Consider the following 18,580-nt stretch of genomic DNA (forward strand, 5'->3'; position numbering starts at 1 on the left):
CTTCTCCTCTGTCGGTAAGCATCGTCTTCTCCATTTGTGAAATTAATTGGATTTTTTTTTCTTTAAGACATTATTTTAACATTAGGAATTGAATTACTGTGAGGAAAATAGAAAGCGATCATGATCTAGGGCTCTTCCTTGTCCTCCATCGCTACCACTCTTCCTTTTCCTCATTCGACGACAATTGGAATATCTGTCTCGCTCTCTAATTGAAGTGGAATCTCTATAATCTGCGAAAGTATGATGGCTGTATTTGAAATACTCTCGCCCCTCCTTCTTTGTCTTGTATTCTTGTGGATGGCACGGCTAAAGAACAAAAACACTGATGAGACGACGTTTTTCCCCCTCCAATTTGAGTATTTCCATATGACTTTTTCTTCTTAAGATATCAGATTCTAACTGGCTTTACCAATACCTGATGCTGTCATCTCTTTTGAATTCACCACTCGCCATTGCCAATACACAAAGTATGCATAATGAATTGCGAATAGTGAACTAAATCATACACTACATAGCAACAAAAAAAAAGTGATTTAAAAAGTATTTGTTGTTTTGATTCTTGTATTTCGTAATGGACTAAGGAGACTTCTCTTTATGAATCTTCTCTTGTTGGATGCTGAAAAAGTATTGAAAAAAAGGCGAAAAAGGTTATATTTTGAACAGAATGTAATGCAGTATCAATTTTCTGCTCAAAGTTTCTCCAGCTATATCTTAAGATTCTTATATTGACATGCATTCAGTTAATTGTTTGTGATCTTCGCGGGTTTATGTGGTTGTGCATTGCCCGCTACTGATTTCTGTCTCACTAAAATTTACTGTTGGAATTCCAGTATTACACTGTCTGTAAGACTTTATTTGTAGTCCACTGGCATATAGTTATGATTTCATTCGTGTCTGGGCAGATGTATGGTTTATTTCGAATAAGTATCTTTATTGTATTGATTACTCCAAAATGACATTTTATTTTTTGCCTTGGAAGGTGCATCAGTCAAAACTTATTCTGTATATAAGGCAAGGGATTGATGGTAGGATTCAAAAATAGGTATTTGGTGATGGAGGTCTTCTTAGATCCAAATCGGGACTTGGCTTTAGATGATCCCATTGTCCTTACGGAACGTAATGTGTCAAAAGCAATCAGCGAAAGCATTATGGTAAACTTTGGGGAGTGTGGTCTGGCTTCATCACTTGGATCATTCCAAGGCAAGTTATGTATCAACAATTATTATTATTATTATTGTTGTTGAATTTCGGACTTGATTGTTCTGCGATATCCTTTCTTACATATTCCTTTGTACGACTTGGTTTGTCTGCAGTTAAGTATGTAAATCACATTACTAAAGTGTGTATTATCAGAGCATCGAGGGAGGATTACCAAAAAGTTTGGTCTGCAGTTATCCTTGTTAGGAGTATTGGAAACTGTCCAGTGTTATTCAACTTATTGGACCTAAGTGGTAAGTTAATTATGTGAAATAAAGAAACTTGAGATACTAAAAAATGCCTTTTTTTTTTTTTGGTAAATAAATGTCTTACTCAATATCTGCTTAAATATTGTCTAGAAGAATTGGAAAAAGGCGCAATATTCTAATTCAAACATTACAGACATCACTCTTCAACTTCATCAAGTAGATGATAATTATTAGTGGACTGTGAATTTTATGCTCAAATATATATTTGGTGGAAGTTTCTTCCTCACCGGCTTTTGTCAAAATTTCATGCTGATTCCACTGTTTAACTGATGAATTCACATAAGCAATTATTTGTTGTTTTGGGCATTAGGAAGTATTAAAACATGCAGAAATGCTGCCTTGAAGTGTGACGAAATGAAGTTTGAGCAGTACAAGCTTGTGGTCGGAGGGCGCCTATCTGCCGATGATACTCAGAAGATGGAAAACTATCTTCAAAAAATCAAACTGTTGGAGCATTGAAGGTGTGAACCATGTCAACTTATTGTTCATCTCCCGGGCTTGCTCTATTATACCATATGACCTTTATATGGTTGTGAATTGAGGTTCCTATAGCACATTATAAGGGCACTGATGTGCTAGAATTGATTTACTACAAAATGAGTTGTAAGTTGTGTTGATCACTAGGTTCATTTATTGGTTGTTTGTCACGAAAGACCTTGCGATTGACGTTCAATCAGACATGGTATACGTTCCCTAACTAAGAATTATTTAACAGGCCACAACTTCATTTTAGCGGAAGTTTACAGGAGTTTGCTGGGGTGGATTTTTCCAACTTTTTTTTGGCTTCCATCCCTTAAAATAGGATGCAGTGTCAGTTTACAAGAGCAGGTTTACAAGAGCTGCTGGGATGCTGTTAGTAGTATGACTGTGAGAGTACAACCGCTGTCTCCAGTGCATTCTATGTAGTGCAGTAGCCAGTAGACTCTGCTTTTGTAAGCCAGAAAAAGATCTTTCAACAGAGATAAACCAGAAAAAGTAGACGAGGAGGAAACAATGTAACCCCTTAGACTGATATGCCACATTCTCAGTTAGTTTAAGGGTTTTTTTTTCCCCAAGTGGGAAGGGGGAATACAAATTTGGCAAACCCCTTATTTGTATGAAAAGCTAATGTTCATGTTATGTGTAGTTTCATAGCCTCACATGTAACTCACTCAAAGATTTTTTTCCAATCTCTTTATGAAATTCATCTTGTGAAGTGAAGGAAGCCTTAAGAAAGTCCACTTAATAAAAAGAAAAAATCTCCATTTAATCTTCATAGATTAGAGTGCATATTATAAGGTGTCTAGAAGAAATATATGTATGAAAGAGTCATAAATTTGATTTTCTGGTAGACTCATGTAGTCGACTCTAAATTTTTGAGATAAAAGCTCAGGTGACATGATGAGACCTGTTAATTTTTTTAAAAAAAAAAAAAAACTAGAGGGGTACGTATATCTTCAATTACCGCTTTTAATTTATTATTATGTATAACCTAAAATGCTATATACTTATAATTTTTTTGTTTACTTACAATTAATTATTTTGGTGAATGACGTTATAATGAAATTAATTATTCTTTTTCTGATAACTGATATAATAGTGGGTGCTAGGGCTCTGCTGAGGGCTCAATTTTTTAAAATTTTTTAAAATTATATTTGTATTTTGATCAGTTTTACGAATCTAATGATATTTTTTTGTTTGAAAATAAATCAAATTCAACACGAAAAATATATGCAATGTTTTTGATTTGTATTGAACAGTCAAGAATTGTTATACACTTTTCTTGTTGAATTTAATTTATTTTTATTCGAATAAAAAATATGTCATTAGATTTGTAAAACAGATCAAAATATAATTTTTAAAAGAATTTGAGTAATATAATGAAATTACAGTGGGCTAGAATACTTTGGACTTGATCCATAGTTTCATAGGATTCAAAGAACTTGACCAAAGTTGAAATGTGAATGTCACATTCACAGGAAAAAAAAAATGTAGAGGCAGAGACTCTATTCATACTGTCTTTCACGCATGTTCCCAAATTCTTAGACATACAAAATTATAATTATAATACATTGAATTGGGTAGAGTACTAACTAAGATAAGCACTATTTTATTTAGGTCAGTTTAGTTAGAAAATTAAGCATCGCCTACTTCTAACAATTGCGAGTTCGAACTCCATGTGTTGATTACTTTGCATAAATTATAGTAAGCCGCTGACCCAACCAAAATTTATAAACAAGATGTTGTTGGGACTTGGGAGGGGTTTCTGTCACCATGCATTTTGGTGGGGGGTATGGTGACGGGTTCGCCTTTTGACTAATAAACATACCTCAAATAAGATATTCCACAGTGAATGGGTATTCTTACGATCACGCTTTGAGGGTTTGCTAACACTGGTTGTCTATGTCAACCATTTTTCGTTGAAAAAAATAGCAATAAGAATTTTGTTCTTTTTTATTCGTATCAACATAAAATGGATTTGATCATTCTATGAGAACATCAATGAGAATCTAGCACGTGTATTCGTTTTCTGCATTCATTTATATCATAGAGTATACATTCATACTCTCCTACTCATCGTTTCTTATTACTTCAAGTCATTTTTTTTAAGTCTTCCTCGTCGCTTTCTACTTTCTCTTATACAAATTCTCTCGTCTCTCGTCTCTCGTTTCTCTCCTTTCTTTGACTAATAAAAATACCTCAAATCAGATATATTCCATTGTGGGTGGGCAATCCTACGATCACACCTTGCGGGTTTGCTTACACTGGTGGCCTATGCCCACCACTTTCCCTGAAAAAAAATAACAGTAAGAATTTAATTTTTTTCTTTATTCTTATCAACATAAAATGGACTTGAGCTTTATTTTAGTTAAAATCCTAATGAGTAGAGCCCATATTAAAGGAAAATTTTATGACTGCTTTTCTAAAATCCTCGTCCATGTTGATGGCTAGCAATATCTAAATATTCTTAGCACTAATTGATGACTTCTAGAAACATATTGAAATTTAGGGTTTTGTCTTTATTTCTGATCCAATCCAATCCAATCCAATCATGTTAACCTATATAAATGATTCCAGTTCCTAACCATTAACAACGCGTTTTCTTGAAGGAAAACATCTCGTAGTAGCTTCGCAATTAAGCGTGTTTCTGCGATAGCTCTATTGGGATATGTGACCTCCTGGAAGACAAAGTCGTGCAGGTTCGATATATCCATGAGAACCGGACAACCAAAAGCAGACAATATTATTGATGTGTATATGAGCTGGAATTTCTAATAAATCCAATCCAAACCAATCATTGCATATTATTCATTATGCTCATTATGAAAAATTATACCAATGAAAAGAAACAAAAGAATTAAAGCTATCTCAAACATTCAATCAGTAATATTCCAGAATAGTGAGCAGCTAGGACTTGAGTTCAAACATGGACTTGAATGTTAGATGCACCAAAAGTCATAAAATTGAAGATGATGTGGTTTTTTTACATTTGTTAGTCTAACAGCCTGTCTTAGGCTGCACGCTTTGAGTAATAATAATGAGTGTGTAGAAGAAACATATACAAAGGCTAAGGAAGATAAAACAAACAATCCACTTGAATTGCTTTCATCATGTGACCAAAATAAGAATGATTAATATAAACAGTTTGACACATTACTATGTATGTATGTCTTTAGCAAATCCGGAAAGTGATATGGCAGCTACTTGAATTTGTAATCTCATTGGCCCTTTAATTTTGTGTTGTGTCATGTTTTTCTATTGTTCCAAATTCATATGTCCCATAGTTTTAAGGTAAGAATTCATGGATAACTTTGTATAATAGATATTAGATGGTGATGGGTCATGGGACCACCAAAAATTACAATTTTAACATATTTAGTGTTTTACTTAAGAACTTTTTAATAAAAATTGTGTTTAAACGTAATAACTTTATAAAAAATATAATTATAAATTAATTATATTGATTCATTTATAATTATAATAATTAATATTAATATTGAAATAAAATAATTAAAATTTCAAATACAAATAAAATATAACTTCAAATTAATAATTATCCTTCCAAATTAATAATTATACTTATAAATTATTATGTTTATTCATAAAATCATAATAATTATAATAAAAATAAATTTTTTACACAGCTTAAACCCTAACAACAGTAAAAGTTTCACCAAACACCTGATAGTTTGTTTCAAAGCTTTAAACTCAATTTTTTTTTTTGACAACTTAACAGTTAACGTTTAAAATCAACATAATCACTCTATCAAACACACAAGTCGTTTTTTATCCCGAAAGAGCCTAGCGGTACCGTTAGGCACACACTCTACCATGCGGGCCCGTAGAAAACCTACGGGCGGAAACTGGAAGTTATCGTACACGTATGGGTCGTAGACCCACTGATTCTCTTTTAATAATATCAGAAAAATGACTAAAATGCCGACAACAATCACATGGCTGTTGGTTCATGGGACCCATTTGTGTACTTTTCTTGTCTAGAAGAATTGTACGCATGAGGACTTTAGGAGTTTAAAGTTGACTTGCATTCCAAAGAACCCGAACAAAACAAGAACATGTGGGGTCCCCACACGCTTTATAGTTTTCCCCCATCTTTTTACAATTCACACGAAGGGTACCGCATCATACCGTCGCCTAAATGAACGAATCTCAACCGTCGTTTTCCTTACACGCGTCAAACAGTGATTGGCTAGTCAATTAGGCCGGCCAGGCCCACAGATCCTCTTTAAATACTTGATCACACGATTCCTCAAAATTCCGAAGCGAAGAAAATGTCGCTGGAGACAGAATTAACGCTCGGGTTACCCGGAGAGTCATATGGACCACCAAAAACGGGCACCAAACGTGGATTTACGGAGCCGGACGTCGGGGACCGCTCATGTATTAAACGACAGGATAAGGTGTGCGGCGCGAATGGTGACATGTCGAGGAAGTAAGTTTAATTTATGTTATAAATTGGTTATGATAGGATTCCAACAGTTAATATCCAAGTTATTGTAGCTGTTAGAATTTTAAGCGTAGGATTTCATATGCATATATAGAACATATATAAACCATGAATTTACTTGAATCCTATATATCGAACTCAGCAGTTGAGATAACTGGGATATCAATTATTGTGATCTTTATTATTTTCGATCATGAATTTAATGTTGATGTTGATGATGGATGGTCAAATTTAATTATTTGGACTATTTCTTAGGTCAGGGGAAGTGGTGGGGTGGCCGCCGGTGAGAGCGTGGAGGAGGAACACGGTGAAGAGTTGCAAATACGTGAAGGTAGCGGTAGATGGAGCTCCGTATTTGAGAAAAGTGGATCTTGAGAGGTACAACAGTTATGAGCAGCTGTTGAATCATCTGGAGAGCATCTTCTCTTGCTTCACCATCCGTACGTATTGTACATGTCATCACCCAGGCCATGAGTTTGTCTTTTACTCTTCCTTATTATTTGATTTTAATTTTGTTTAAACAGGGAATTATTTGAAAGATTGGAAAATTATGGATCAAAATAATGGGATTGAATATGTAGCTACTTATGAAGACAAGGATGGTGACTGGATGCTACTTGGGGATGTACCCTGGAAGTAAGTTTCCCAAACCAACCCTCTAAGCATATCTATTGAAATTCTCATATGCGAACCTCCGTATACATAATCCCATAGAAAATGGGCAGAAACCAGCTCTTTTAACTTGATGCCTTGAAGTATTATTTTGATGAAAAAAACTTTTAATGAAAACTTGTAGAGGACAATTGAGATAATTACAATGTATTTTCTTATTGTTTGAACTATTATTCCTGTGTTTTTTTGTTTGTAGCCTTTATTCGTAAATCGATTATATAAATAACTCAAAAAAAAATATTCCGGAGCCGCTACCCCCGGACCCCGCACCGCTTATGTGCCCCTAATGATCTCAATTCCTGGATCCGCCACTGATAGAAAGAGTGTGTAAACAATAATGTTCATGGACGTCGGCATGTGAGAAGCCCTTGTATATATAATAGGTTAACCTTGTGTGTTTAATCATCATATAGATTGTTTGTTGAATCATGCAAGCGTCTACGGTTGATGATATCCTCAGAGGCAACTGGAGCAGGTAATTTCAATCTCTAAACTTGTTTCATTATGTATGTATATATGTGCGTCTACATTTCTTTTTATGATTTTTTTTGGGGGGATTGCTTTGTTTTTTGCAGCTCTGAGAACTCCAACAAATTGATTTCATAAGCATGAAATAAAGAGTATTATCAATTAGCATTCCTGGAGAGAGATTAATATTCTTGTACAGAGGCTTTGATATTGGAGAGTTTTTGACTAATTGAGATATATATATAACACTAAAGAAAACCATCCTTTGTAACCTATTATATATTGATCATAATTAGATGCAATTTGATATCATGGATGACATCTTTTCATTGAAATATCAGGGTTGACATACTTTGTAACAATTATATGTAATACTAATTTACACTGTTCAATATTATGAGTGTCTGTTATTTAGATTTTTTTTTTGATAAGTTTTAGAGAATTGCATCAATGTGAACCACTTGTTTTTGGTAACAGAGAACAACTCGGTAGGCCATGTCATTTCGATAGTCCATTAAGTCCAAACTCGGGTCAAGCTAAACACGTGTAAACTCACCCGACAGGTTAGTTGGGTTGAGATCTAACACAAATTATTTGGAAATAGCTGCGTCAGTATAGACTCAAACTCCTGACCTGGGGTGAGATTCATTACGTCTTGGGTCCGGAGAGATAATCAGCTAGGTTATAGCCAAGTGGTAGTATCATGGTAATTAGAAGATCACACTGAAGGATTAAGCATGAAAGTAATTAACCAAAATCATTTGCGATTTGTTGTTCTTGGATAAGTATACGTCTAAATCATATTATTATTGGCGGATGGAATGTTTACCTACCAAAACAAAACCACAATCTTCTTCTATTCCGTCGTGCCAACTCCAATCCTACGTAGGGCAAGTGTCCGACCAAATCCTGTTTAGGTGGTGAGTACTGACGACGAGGTTGTCGTGCCGTCTTTGAAATGGAATACTACTTGTACAAATCCAAAGACACTAGCGGCTCCCACTTTTCTTGATTAGATTCAATTAATAGATCGCCAATTCTATCAACTTCTATGACAGTGGAGGAAAAAAAAAGAAGAAAGATAATGCACGTGTCAGAAATTCAATCCAAACATTACAAATCAATATCATCTGTTTTGGGTTAAATGCTCACGCGGCTTTATTTTTCTTGAATCGTCGACATTGATTTGTAAGTTCAGAAATGGGAAAACACGTTGGTTGCGTCTAAAAGACTAGACCTTTACTATATATCACTCGGTTGTGTTATACAAATACGATGTAGGATAAATATACTATTACTTTTTTCTACTTCTTTCTCATCTCAATGTGAAGAACTACATATTGCATTTACATTTTTTGCATTTCTAGGGACTTCTCGACTTTGACACAACTAATCATATTCCAATCAAACTAGTATATATAAAAGAAACAAAAAATGGGGCTTCAAGGTTATCGTCTATGGTCTTTAGATGAAATTTTTTTATTATAAGTAGAGATGTTACCTTCGATGAGATTTCAATGTTAGATTTGCCCAAAGTTAATATGCCCCAGTGATGATAGTAAGGACCTCGAGTCTCAGGTGATTGAGATTGACAAATTTGTTGACTAATACAGATCAATATTGAAGAGGATACTCATCTGGATGACGATGAGCTTTAACATGTTGAGTATGAGCAACTGGTTGATACACAGGGACACAAGTTGTAAGTGTCAAAGATATCAACAAAATCTTTGATATCTTTGACAAATGAACAAAATCTTTGAATTTGTCAAAGATATCTACAAAATATCAATGATATCTTTGACAAATCAACAAAATCTTTGAATTTGTCAAAGATATCAACATCTTTGATTTACTTTATTGACATTATTTTTCTTACTTTTCCTTTCTAACGCCTATATAAAGGCATGTTGTACACAATCAACATATAGTGAAAAATATAGATCCTTTCACTTCTCTAACATGGTATCGGAGCCACTCCTGTTGAGGCACTCCAGAGTAGTGTACGTACTACCATTGATACAACACATATTATTACAGCCTTGGTCCAACACTCCTTAGGTGGGATCTTGGTTTTGGGTCCGTCCCAAGTCGGTTGCGGTCTCCTTTGAGATGTTCTTCTCTTTTCTTGAGTTTTGGTGTCCTCCGTGGCGGTGCTCCTTCCGCCGTTAGTCGTGCTCTTCCAGGGGTACTCCTTTGCTCGGACCCCTAGCTAGACCCGATTGCTTCTTCTGCCTTTTCATCAGTTTGAGCATGGTTCCTCGCAGTTCGTTCCTTTGGCCTCCTGCTGCCGTATGGTGGTGTCCATGTTTCTGGCTGCTTTTCCCTGCTGTTTCTACCATCGCTCTTGGTGCTAAGATCTCGGTCCTCTCTTGGAGTCCTTTTACTGCGTTTTTAAGGCTTCTCTAGAGATGGGTCCCTTCTCGGAGTTTTGCTGCTGTTAATCTTACTATTTGCCCTCTTTGGTCCCATTCCGGATTTCTGCGTGCAGTCTTGGTGTTCCTTTGTCTGCTCTCTTGGGTTCCCATGTGGATTTTTTCTTGCTTTTTGGTAGCCTCGATTCTCAGAGCTGGATCCCCATCCTTTAGTGTTTGGGTTTTGGTGCGTGTCGCTGGACTGCTCCTTTTTTGGCTTCTCGGTTTGTTGGTTTCTTTATATTCAATTCTGTCAACGATATCAACAAAATCTTTGATATCTTTGAAATTTATCTTTGACAATATCCACTCTTGACCAACCTGCTGATCTTTTCACCAAGCCACTCCTGCCAGGTCGTTTCAGAGACTTAGTTTCCAAACTCAAGCTTACTTCTACTGCACCAACTTGAGTTTGAGGGGGGATGTCAAAGATATCAACAAAATCTTTGATATCTTTGACAAATGAACAAAATCTTTGAATTTGTCAAAGATATCTACAAAATATCAATGATATCTTTGACAAATCAACAAAATCTTTGAATTTGTCAAAGATATCAACATCTTTGATTTACTTTATTGACATTATTTTTCTTACTTTTCCTTTCTAACGCCTATATAAAGGCATGTTGTACACAATCAAGATATAGTGAAAAATATAGATCCTTTCACTTCTCTAACAGTAAGGTATAAGAATCAGACAATAGACATCCAACCAGATCACACACTAACAAACAACTTCAAGCTGTCAACCCAAAGTCTAGGGTTTAGACAATTAACTTCAATTTCACAAAAGATGTTATGTTGTTCTCTTCTTACGAGAGAACTAAGAACATAACCTAACAAACATATAAATACCACACTACCCCTGCTCTAAGGACAGAACAGTAAAAACACATTACCATACACCAAAATATAAACATAAAATATTTACTACAAATGCAAGTCATTTAACACTCCCCCTAACTTGCATTTTTGGAACCACCCCAAGAAGAGATCGCAAATAACATAATTTGTTTCTAGGCAGAGCTTTTGTGAAAATATCTACCCACTGTTCTTCACTTCTACAAAATTCCAGCTTGATCACCTTACCCTCAACAACATCTCTAACAAACTGATATCTCATGGCAATATGCTTGGTCAGATTATGATCAACTGGATTCTTGGCAATTGCAATGGTAGATTTACAGTCAAAGTAGATTTCAGTAGGATCATCACACAACACACCTAGATCAGCCAGAACCTTTCTCAACCACATTGTCTGAGCTGCAGCCTTAGATGCAGACACATATTCAGCCTCAGTTGAAGACAAAGCAATGTTGTTTTGTTTCTAAGAAGCCCAAGCTCACTCCCTTGAGCCCAAATCAAAAACCATCCCAGATGTGCTCCTAAAATCCTCCAGACTTCCACCCAATCACTGTCACAAAAACCTCTCAACTTTATTTGCTTTTCACCTTTATACCAAATACCATAATTCATAGTTCCATGCAAATATCTGAGGATCCTCTTAGTTGTACCAAGATGAACTTGACTAGGCTTTTGCATTTACCTGGACAGAAGATTGGCAAACATCAGATCAGGTCTGGTGGTCGTCAAATACAAAAGACTCCCCACCAAACTTGTATAAGCACTAGCATCAACTTCCTTCACACAATCTTCAACAATATACTTCCCATTCAACAGCAGAGGCACAACCACTGAATTACAATCAAGCATATTATGCCTTTCAAGCACTTTCTTAGCATAACTAGTTTGAGATATGAAAATGCCATTTGTACATTGATCCACTTCAATTCCCAAAAAAAATTTCAGCATTCCCAAATCATTCATCTCATAAGCCTCCATCATACTAGATTTAAAAGTCTGAATATGCTCCTCATTGTTCCCTGTGATAATTAAATCATCAACATAGATAGATACAATCAACAAAGACCTTCCCTCTCTTAAGGTATACAAAGTACCCTCATTTCTGCTTCTCTGTAGACCGTAGGACTGAAAAAACTTGTCCACCTCTGAATACCAAGCTCTAGGAGACTGTCTTAGACCATAGAGAGCCTTTTTTAATTTATACACTTTATCTTCTCCCCCATCCACCAAAAAACATTCAGGTTGAGCAACATACACTTCCTCCTCTAGAATACCATTCAGAAAAGTAGATTTGACATCCAATTGATGCACTTTCCAATTGCTTTGAGCCGCCACAGACAAAATAACCCTCACTGTCTCTGACCTTGCTACAGAAGCAAAGGTTTCGTGGAAGTCAATACTAGGTTTTTGAGAAAAACCCTTTGCAACAAGTCTAGCTTTGTATTTTTGAACACTCCCATAAGCATTCAGCTTCACTTTGTAAATCCATTTAACTCCAACAATATCTCTGCCAATAGGTCTGGAAACCAGTTCCCATGTATCATTTTTAACAATCATGTTGATTTCTTCTTGCATAGCTTTACACCACAAAGGATCTGTCTGTGCTTTACAAAATCTTTCAGGTTCAGTCACAACAAGATTACAAGATTCATACACATCTGCTAGGCTTCTTATCCTTGGAGGAGGAGAGTCTGATTCACTCTCATCTTCACTACCCACTTCAACAGCTAACCAATCCATAGCTGTACTGGTTTCAGCAACATCATTAAGAGGAAACTGTTGTTCTTCTTGCTGAACAAGAACATCTTGATCAGTAGAAACAGTGGAACCTCCTTCTACTTCCACAGATATATCACTACACTCAGAGATAAGATCAGCAAACTTCAGTTGAGATTTTTGATCAAAAACCACATCTCTTGTGATAAGTAACTTCGTTGTCTGAATATCAAGAACTCTGTAGGCTTTAGAGTTTGTGTTGTAGCCAACAAAAATACACTTTCTACTCTTCATGTCAAGTTTGGACCTTTTTTCTGCAGGAATGTGAGCAAAACACAAACTCCCAAAGACCCTGAGATGTCCTACAGAAGCCTTCCTCCCAGACCAGGCCTCTGAAGGTGTCATGTTGGTAACTGCTTTTGTTGGACAAAGATTTAAAATGTACACAACAGTATTTACAACTTCTGCCCAGTATACTTTTGGTATGCTCTTCTCAGCCATCATTGCCCTAGCCATTTCCATTATTGTTATGTTCTTTCTCTCTGTCACGCCATTTTGTTGGGGGCTAAAACCTGCAGTAAGTTGTTTTGTAATCCCTTCCTTTATACAAAACTGTTTAAACTTGTCAGATGTGTATTCTCCCCCTCTATCACTTCTAATCTTCTTAATTTGTTTCCCACTTTCCTTCTCAACAAGAGCTTTAAAACCCTGAAATACTGAGAAAGTCTCAGACTTCTCCTTCAGAAAATAAACCTAGATCATCCGTGAATAATCATCTATAAAAATTAGAAAATATATGTAGTGATTTACAGAGGGGACTTGCATAGGTCCACATAAATCTGTATGAATCAATTCTAGAACTGTGTCTCCTCTTCAAGCTCCTTGTTTTGGAAAAGGATTCCTATGTTGCTTACCCATAAGACAACTTGCACACACTCCTTCTTGAGATAAAATGGTAGGTAAACCAAGAACCAACTCCTTTTCAGCCAACAGTTTCAAATCAGCACCATTTAGATGACAAAACCTCCTGTGCCACAATTGGGTGTCCCCTTTCTGTTCAGTTTCAATCTTGAGAGCCACCATCTCATCATCATTGAAATCTAACATGAAGTTTCTGTGATTCTTCATTGGCACAAACATCAACTTTTTCTCAGTATTTTCCCTATCATAAATTTGACATCCTTCTTTTCCAAAAACCAGCTTGTATCCATGTTCCATCATTTGTCCCACACTTAACAAATTACTACTCAATGTAGAAACATACAAAACATCATTAATAAACTTTACCCCTTCAACAGTTTGTATTTTAACTCTCCCGTTTCCCTTAGAGCTTACAGCTTCACCAATTCCCAGTCTAATTATAGTTGACACACCATGATTGATATAGTCAAACAGAGATTCATTACCAGACATGTAGTTACTGCAACCACTGTCAAGGTACCAGACATTATTTTTAACAAACAAAGTAGACTGTGTAGCATAGAATAGATTTTCTTTCGCACTAGAACTAAATTCAGCAAGGTTTGCCTTGTTTTTTGTTTTAAAACGACAATATTTCTGAATATGACCAAACCTTTCACAATGGTGGCATTGTGGCTTGCCTTTGTGCCAGCAATCATCTGCTATATGGCCCACTCTCTTACAAATATCACACATTTTACCACTACCAGAGAAATTTTTATCTTGGACAGTACTACTGGAACCAGTACCTTTCAATGCCTTTCCATTGAGATTGCTTTCCCCTTTTTGATTCCTCCCTAAAATTTAGCTTTGCCTGAAAAGCTGATTCAACAGATTGATTTTGATCTCCCCGTCTCTGTCTCCTCTGCTTATGGGCTTCCAAAGACCTAACTAGTTCACCAGGTTTTAAAACACTGAGGTCTTTACATTCTTCAATAGTTGCAACGACAACATCATACCTCTCAGGTAAACTAATGAGCATCTTCTGAACAACTTTCTGGTCTGTGACCTCCTCCCCCAACATTCTCATTTGATTTACCACATCTACAACTCTATCGTAGAAAGTCTTCACAACCTCTGCCTCTAACATATGCAGATTTTCAAACTCTCGCCTCAAGTTCTGTAGCTTGATGACCACCGTGAGATTGTCTCCTTCAAACTCTTTTGCCAGAGTGTCCCATGCCTCCTTGGCCTGCAAGGCCCTAATAATACGTGGGAAAATTGTGCCTCCCACCCCATTTTGAAGTCGTGACAAAGCCTTAGCATTCAGAATCCTGGTGCTCTCAATCTCCTTCTTTGCTGCAGTAGTCAGACTACTGTCATCTGTTGATTTTGTATACCCATGGACGACAATGGCCCATAACCCTTCTGACATGAGAGAAGTTTTCATTTTTACCTTCTGTAGTACCCGGTTTTCGTCCGGCCCAAAAAAAAATAATATATAGAAAAATAGAAAAAACTAAAATATAATAATAATAATAATAATTCAAAAGCTCGTTCTGGAGCCCGTAAACTTACAAAAAAATCAAAGCCTATTTCTTGGACCCACAAACATGCAAAAATCCTAAAGCCCATTTCTTGGGTCATAAGCCCATAAAAATTCAAACCCAAACCCAATACAACAAAACCCTAGAAAATATCTAAAAAAAAGGAGAATTAAATAAAATAATAAATAAAACCTTTAAAAAGGAAAGGTGACACCTTTAAGGTTTTTGCAAAAAACATTGGAAAATACCAAAATATTAGTTTTTTAGGAGAAAATAAATAGGGTTTGGGGGGACATTTTGGTAAAAGGATGAAATAGGGTTTTATAGGGATATGGTATAAAAGAAAGAGAGATTGTAGGAGAGAGGAAGCCGGACAACAAGGAAAAAGGGAGCAGCCGCACAACACAAGAGAAGGAAGTGGGAGCCGCCGGAAAAAGGAGAAAAAAGAGCAATCGGGCTAGAGAGAACAAAAAGAGAGAAAAGGGGGAAGGAAAATAGAGAAAGAACAATCACTGCACAAAAGAAAAACACAAAGAAATCAAGGGAGGAAATCGGGAAAGAAAAGGAACCGGGAAACAGAAAGGAAAGCAAGGAAACCGAGTCGCTTATTCGCTTTAGGAAGGTAATCTTGCATGGTTCTATTTCTCTGTTGTTCCCTTGGTATTACTTCCACATATTCCTGTTTGCTTGGTTGAAGAATACGTATATTGTGATGTGTTTTTCTGTGATGATTTGCTCCAAACTCTGTATTTCTCTAATTTCATTTCGGTCATACATCCCTGTTTCAAGTCTGATTTTATTCAGACTCTATATCTGAATTACAAGTCTGTTATTACTTGGTATTACTGGGTATTGCTCTGTATTACAAGTCCGGTATTTCATCTTTACTGTTCTACTTCAAATCTGGTATTACAAGTCCGGTATTACTCTGTTTTTGTTTATGAATGGTGTATGTGCATATGTGTATACTATGGTATATATCTGTGTGTTTGTGTATAGGTTTTGGCTCGGATATGTTTATGTCATATGTATGTATAGGTGTATATTGTGGTATATATCTATATGTGTTTGTATACAGGTTTTTGGTTCGGATCGATGTGTATATGTTATATGTATATATAGGTGTATATCGTGGTATGTATATTTATATGTGTTTGTGCACAAGTATTGGTTCGGAGGTGTATATTTTTTATATATGTTTATATGCGTATATTTGCGAATGTATACATGATATGATTGTATTGTATATATGTTTATACAGGTATGTGAATTTTTAAATATGGATTTAACTTGATATTGTTTGGACACCCATTTGACCCATTTTGTGTTTGTTTGTTGGGCTTGGACCGGGCTTGGGACCATTCGGGCCGGAGGATATACTTAGAAGATTTGGACCGAATTAAGCAATGGGCCCCATGGGCAATATTCCAATTGTTGTAGAATATTTGCATTTCACATTTTATATTTGTCTTTTGTACATGATTGTAAAGTGTAAGCCTTGTAATAGGGTAGTGAAAATAATAAAAAGTAGTATAGAGTAGTGTAGTTTAGTTTCATTTATTTAAATTGATTAGTATGCATGTTAGGGGTTATTAGTTTAGGATGCATGTTTAGAATGTATATTAGAATTGTATGCATAGATCATTTTCAGCAAATCCGTCAATTCAACAACCACGTCTTTACCAACTTTTCACAAAAACAAATTAATGGATACTACATTAAAGTCAATTAGGAGGAGGACTTGATGACATTCAGCTCCTGCCTAGGCTTTAATTATGTTATCTCTTCAAATTAAGGTATCATTTGTACTCGAAAACATAATGGTAACTACATTGAAGTTAATTAGGAGGAGGACTTGATGACATTCAGCTCCTGCCTATGCTTTAATTGTGTTATCTTTTCAAATCAAAATATCATCTATATTGGACAAACAATTTTTCAAGAAAAAACACATAGATCAATCTAGGTAACCTTTTAGGGAGTTGTGGGGTGCCTAACACCTTCCCCACACTCAATAGACCCCCTTACCTATTCTCTGGTTCGTAGACCACATTTTTTAGTGTCCAATTGCACTTAAATCAATTGGTGGCGACTCTAAATCATTTTTCATCCTTTCATCGCCGGTCCGCATCGTGACCCCGGTTGCGACACCTTCCATGAGGCATAATCTTCGCCATTGAAGACATGGATCGTATTTCGATCACTCGACGACGCCATTGCTTGACGATGAGGTACAGCCCGAGGTCAACGTCCTGCTCCGATACCACCGTAAGGTATAAGAATAAGACAATATACAGCCAACCAGATCACACACTAACAAACAACTTCAAGCTGTCAACCCAAAGTCTTGGGTTCAGACAGTTGACTTCACTTTCACAAAAGATGTTATGTTGTTCTCTTCTTACGAGAGAACTAAGAACATAACCTAACAAACATATAAATACCAAACAACCCCTGCTCTAAGGACAGAACAGTAAAAACACATTACCATACACCAAAATATAAACATAAAATATTTACTACAAATGCAAGTCATTTAACACGAGCTAGAGCAGTATATGAACTCTCGGTGGATGATGATGAGCCATGTAGTTATAAATAGGCTATCCGAGATTCAATTATAGAGCATTGGATGGTTGTTATGCAGAAAATTAAAAAGTAGTGTAAAAATAATGTTTTTACGGTGTGTAAATAAAATTTCCGCTTATTTCTTGATTTTTTGCATAAATGGTGTAGATGCAAAAAAAAACACTGACCATCCACACATCAGTAGCAGATAGGTTTGTGACGCAGCAACAAAATCGATAAAAGAAACCGACCAGCAATGTATCCATCCAACGACCGATTGGTCGATTTTTGGCTGAATTTTCACCTTCTGGTTTTTCAAAATGAATGGAATATTCGGTTTGATTGAAATTTTTTTGTTTTACCGACCTTGTACACTGCTCACCCCTAAAAAAGTAGACAAAAGCAAGTAAAAAGTGAGGCATGAAAATATATCAAATATAAGCATATCATGCATTCATCAAGTCCAGTTGACCTGCGGTGATGGTGGCCTCCTCTAGGTTTGTTTTTCGTCCCTTTTTTTTTTTTATTTCAATCTGGTGGCCCCTTTGATAATTGTGGAGTTTGTAGGGACGAAGTTTGAATAATTTTATCATTTGCTAAGATAAATCCATCGATCCATTTTTTTCTTTTATTTTTAAGTTCTCTTTTTTTGTCACATCATCAGCCAAGGACGGATCTAGCATAAAGGAGGGAGCGGAACTTTGTGCGGAGAACTTTTTTTTTTTTTGAGTTCTATATATATCACTATAATAACGTGAAGGTAAAAGTAAAGAACTAAATTCATAAATTTGATAAAACGTTTACAATATCTTTTTTCTAGTTCTTATGCTTTAATAATATTGCATAATAACCTCATTCGGAATTCAATCATGGGCACTTGGGGTTGTTATTAGTGTTTAAACTTGATCTATGCAGCTGGGTCCAATACATATGAGACTAATTTAATATTTATTTTTCTTTCTCAATATTGAAAGGGGGCAAATTCCACTAGTAAATTTATTTTTCTAAAAATATATGTAC

At 35.8% G+C, this 18,580-nt stretch overlaps 2 protein-coding genes across 4 annotated transcripts in view; both read left to right on the forward strand.

Moving 5' to 3' along the window:
- LOC120007121 (probable ribonuclease P/MRP protein subunit POP5) overlaps window positions 1-2,214 on the forward strand; it is a 2,333-nt gene extending 119 nt beyond the window's left edge. Inside the window, exons 1-4 of one of the 3 annotated variants that reach the window (XM_038857304.1) lie at window positions 1-14; window positions 980-1,200; window positions 1,314-1,451; window positions 1,777-2,214. The exon at window positions 1-14 is cut by the window's left edge and continues 119 nt beyond it. In XM_038857304.1, coding sequence (XP_038713232.1) covers window positions 1,023-1,200; window positions 1,314-1,451; window positions 1,777-1,925 — 465 coding nt within the window. In that variant the 5' untranslated portion in view covers window positions 1-14; window positions 980-1,022 and the 3' untranslated portion in view covers window positions 1,926-2,214. Of the gene's footprint in view, window positions 15-140; window positions 239-979; window positions 1,201-1,313; window positions 1,452-1,776 lie in introns of those variants that run through there. The other 2 variants (XM_038857307.1, XM_038857306.1) reach the window with 2 other exon arrangements.
- A 4,004-nt stretch (window positions 2,215-6,218) lies between these two features.
- Window positions 6,219-7,886, forward strand: LOC120007081 (auxin-responsive protein IAA1-like). The gene is made up of 5 exons (XM_038857250.1): window positions 6,219-6,396; window positions 6,667-6,851; window positions 6,936-7,047; window positions 7,497-7,558; window positions 7,659-7,886. The coding sequence occupies exons 1-5, from the start codon at window positions 6,236-6,238 to the stop codon at window positions 7,679-7,681; spliced, it is 543 nt and encodes a 180-aa protein (XP_038713178.1). The 5' UTR covers window positions 6,219-6,235; the 3' UTR covers window positions 7,682-7,886.
- Window positions 7,887-18,580: the final 10,694 nt, after the last annotated feature.

The sequence above is a fragment of the Tripterygium wilfordii genome, chromosome 10 (genome assembly GCF_013401445.1).
Source record: "Tripterygium wilfordii isolate XIE 37 chromosome 10, ASM1340144v1, whole genome shotgun sequence".
Lineage (NCBI taxonomy): Eukaryota > Viridiplantae > Streptophyta > Magnoliopsida > Celastrales > Celastraceae > Tripterygium > Tripterygium wilfordii.